Consider the following 3,964-nt stretch of genomic DNA (forward strand, 5'->3'; position numbering starts at 1 on the left):
GCTATTTATACAGAAAAATATATTGGTAGCTAGGGTTTTTGGCTCCTTTCACAAGCGTTTTATACCAGACACAACGTGTAGTGCAACACGAATACCTTTGAACTACACGCTGTTTTAAAGTCTGACACAATATTTTTGGGGGCCCATTAGCCCGTCTTAAAACAATGTTCACGAAACTAATTACAAAATTAACAGAATCGTTTTATATTGAATTTTAAATTTGTCTATTTATTGAAAAAAGTGTATATATGTAAATTCATTAGCTGATGATGCTTTGTAAGGAAAAATTTAAAATGGATCGGGACTAAAAATCGATTATATTACACAGCTTAATTAATAGGTAACAGGAGAGTCTAGGAGGCCATATAAGACACCAACAGTGTTAACACAACTTCTAAAACCACCATTGTTGTCTTGTCTAATGAATGATTCAACATCAAATGTGAAAATTAACTGAATCAGAATCCAACACGAACGAAGAAGACAATGTAAACAGGCAAATTTGATAAACCATTTCTTTCTGCCAAAGACTAATTTTGTTTCTTTTTTAGTTTCTACTTCTACTTCTCTCTGTAGGCGTTCGCATATCAAGTGTTGACAAAACCTGTGGCATCGACATTCCTCCCGACACAACAATCTCTGCAGATAAAATAAAACACATTGTAAAGATCAGAGATCGAATCAAAACTCTTCCAACATTTTCTAATATAAAATCAGTTGATGGGTCCCTTCCTTCCTTTACCTATGCCTTCTCTTACTGAAAGATTTGGTCTGATCACATCTTTTGTATTAACAAGGAATATATCCCCAATGTAAAGGTGATTTGTTGGCACATATACACAGCAAAGCTCCTCCTCATCTGCGTAAGTCTGCAATGGTTTTTAGACGTTTTAGGTTTTGTTAATACCTTCATTTCCAGAAGGAAGGTTACGGTTTCTTGTAACTGACCTGGAGAACAACGGTCGATGTGATGAACCCAATTGCATATTCACCAATACGCGGATGCCTTATAATGGCGACTTCTTTGAAAGCCTGGGTGTTTTGATCTGCAATATAATGGTGAGACGTTGTAAAATTTAGACTCAAACCAAAAACGACCAAACTAGAGATTAGAAAGAAGAAACAAAACAACGGTACCTGGTGATATGGCAGTGCTGATTTGCTTGGAGGCATTGTAGATGTGACGAACAAATGGCATTCGCTTGATAAACCACTCTCCCAAATTTAGAACCGATGTACCCAACCATGAAGACATGAACACCCCAACCAAGAAGATAAATGTAATGGACGTGATAAAACCAAGTCCTGGAAGGCAAATTTACAAAAAAGAAACTGACATCAAACACTGTCTTCTACATTCTTTTCCAAGTGTAGAACCAAATGATGTTGGTTTTTTATATATTCCCCCAAAGAAGTTCTTCTACACAACATAGAGTTACTTCGTGATTGCCAATGAACAAACAACATAGAAGGACTGGAAGAAGCTTACCAAATATATCAATTCCGAGATGTGTATAAATGGGAGAGAAAAATCCATCCACGAAATGAATAAACCACCAAGTCACGTAGAAAGTAATCGCCATCGGAAGCAAGATTACACTGCACGATTTAGGATAGTCAGAATATACAGGACTACTGGTGGAACAAGTAATAAGACACTAGCTTAGGGAAAAAAAAAATAGAAGACTAAGCAAGAAAGACAGAAGCTACATACCATCCAGTCATGAACTTCTTTGATGCCCAGCTTCTGATCAACTTGTAAAATGTCTAAAGAGTAAAGATAAAGCAATTCTCGGTCAGAAAACACATCAAGACTGAACTGCAGATAAACAAGAAATCACTTTCTTCTGTATTGCACTAAATTTCTAAGTTCATTGGTATCAGTAACCATCTAGGAACCAACTATAAGTTTAAGGAAACTAAAATAGAGCAACCTTAAAACAGATCAAGCTAAGCTAACTCTCTCTCTCTCTCTCGCATTACCAAAATAAATTCCCCAAGCTCTCAGCAAAATCGTTAACTACAACATCGACCCCTGCGATTGACCAATTACAATAAAAACACTCCTCTACTCAACACAAAAAAAAAAANAAAAAAAAAAAAAAAAAAAAAAAAAAAAAAAAAAAATCAATTGAAATTTGAAGTAGTTTGCTTGGCTTGTTCATTGGTATCACTAATCAATTAACAAGCTAAACAGAGCAATCTCAAAACTCAGATCAAGCTCAGCTCAGCTAACTTTGTCAAATTCTCGAAACCAAAGTCCGTAATTTATCAACTACGATTAATATTCAACCCAAACCTAACAAAATCCCAATTGAAATTTGAATAATTTTGCCAATCGAAAACCCTAAATCGCAGAAGAACGAACTTCACACAATTCACAACCTACCAAAACCCTAACGACGTAACTCTCAAAATCGCGAGGAGGAATAAAAAAAAGGTGATAACAATAAGAAACCTCTTGACCAGAAGAAGAAGACGAAGAAGAAGAAGAAGAGGGTTTAGGCGTAGAATCGTGATCATCTTCACCGGAATGAGCAACTGGAATCAGAAGCTCACGATCTCTATTAGCCATGACGATCCCAGGTTTCGCGTCGCCCATAAACAGAGAGAAAACGAAAATTGAAAACCCAGAAATTTTACAAGAGAAGGAAGAAGAGATCAAACAATGGAAGAAAGGTCAAAAGATTCAACGAGGAAGAAGCTGACTCCTCAATTCGACGGTGAGTAGTATCTGTTTCCAGTCTGTTTCGGAAACTTTGTTATTATTAATTTTTTTTTGTTTTAAATAAAATTTGGTTACTATTTCATATGAAACAACAACAACAAAAAAGCATATAAATATGTCTCTAATCTAATTATTTAATTATTTATTAGAGAGCAATTATCAAATTTGTGAGAATCTGGCTGCATAAAAGAACTTTATTATATATTTCACTTTTCATTACTGTTTATTTAATTTGTTCTGATTTTATATGTTTTTGGATTAAGGTAATTCATTACTTGTTGACAAAAAAACAAATGGTAAGGTGGACTTTGGACTAAAACAATAGTATGAACTTCTCCCAATCATTCACAAATTCACATGGATAATGACATAGTGTGTAATCAAAACCGGCAACATCTTTGATTATTTTTAGAATAGAACATAATTGGCTTAGTCACAAATAATGTAAGTTTCAAACATTAAAATAAATATACATAATAGCATCATAAGATTTTTTCAATAATTTAGCTAAGGTTAAGATAACACAAGCTTTTGGTTTTTGGATATCTACTGATCACCTTAACTTTTACCCGTTTGTTTCATGTAAAAAAATTATCTATTAGCGATAATCTAAATCCCAATCCTTACAAAATCCCAATCATATAAAGGATTTTGAAATATTGTACTTGTAAGGATTTAGTACATAATGTTACAAATCTTTGCAATATATAATTTGTTAATTAAAATGAGCTACACTAAGATTTTGAAAAGTTTCAAGTCCTATGGTGGGATTGGGAATGATAAAGTTTTGCTAGGAAAAGAGTTTAATCTCCATGTTTTAAGCCATATTTTAAGGACTCATATTTTAAGCCATGTTTATGCCCATGAGTAATGCCCATAAGGGCATACCCAACCCAAACGTATTAATTAGACTAGTAGTCACCCCGTGCTAGCACGGATTTAGTTTACTTTGTTTTTGGATATTTTTTTTGTAATTTTAAAGATTGTTAGTTAAGACAATATTAATTAAATAAAATATTATATAAGATTTGAGATGTGAAGGTTAGTAAAATGTGTATCTTTCTATCTATACTAGTATTTTTGCAGCAATTTTATGAAATAAATCCTAGAGTTGGATTTATTTACAGGCATGCCATCATTTATTGTTAAAGTCATTAATTTGTTACCTTAAATATTCACTAATGTATTTAACTCATGATTCTATTTAAAATTATAGAAAAACAATTAAAGGCAATA

The 3,964-nt window shown here is 33.2% G+C and overlaps 1 protein-coding gene across 1 annotated transcript; it reads right to left on the bottom strand.

The window, feature by feature from the left end:
- LOC104766391 (protein CONTINUOUS VASCULAR RING 1-like) lies at positions 301–2,783 on the bottom strand. The gene is made up of 7 exons (XM_010490267.2): positions 2,459–2,783; positions 1,715–1,767; positions 1,490–1,599; positions 1,138–1,305; positions 949–1,046; positions 743–869; positions 301–639 (listed from the first exon to the last, which is right to left on the bottom strand). The coding sequence occupies exons 1-7, from the start codon at positions 2,600–2,602 to the stop codon at positions 548–550; spliced, it is 792 nt and encodes a 263-aa protein (XP_010488569.1). The 5' UTR covers positions 2,603–2,783; the 3' UTR covers positions 301–547.

Source organism: Camelina sativa, chromosome 19 (assembly GCF_000633955.1).
Source record: "Camelina sativa cultivar DH55 chromosome 19, Cs, whole genome shotgun sequence".
NCBI classification, from domain to species: Eukaryota; Viridiplantae; Streptophyta; class Magnoliopsida; order Brassicales; family Brassicaceae; genus Camelina; species Camelina sativa.

Bases quoted from the DNA above. Each gene is read 5' to 3' on its own strand.
- LOC104766391 (XM_010490267.2), bottom strand. From the start codon at position 2,602: ATGGGCGACGCGAAACCTGGGATCGTCATGGCTAATAGAGATCGTGAG. The intron at 1,768-2,458 runs GTTTCTTATTGT...TTTACTCTTTAG, and splicing joins CTTCTTCTTCTGGTCAAGAG to ACATTTTACAAGTTGATCAG. The intron at 640-742 runs GTAAAGGAAGGA...TTTTATCTGCAG, and splicing joins TTCAGTAAGAGAAGGCATAG to AGATTGTTGTGTCGGGAGGA.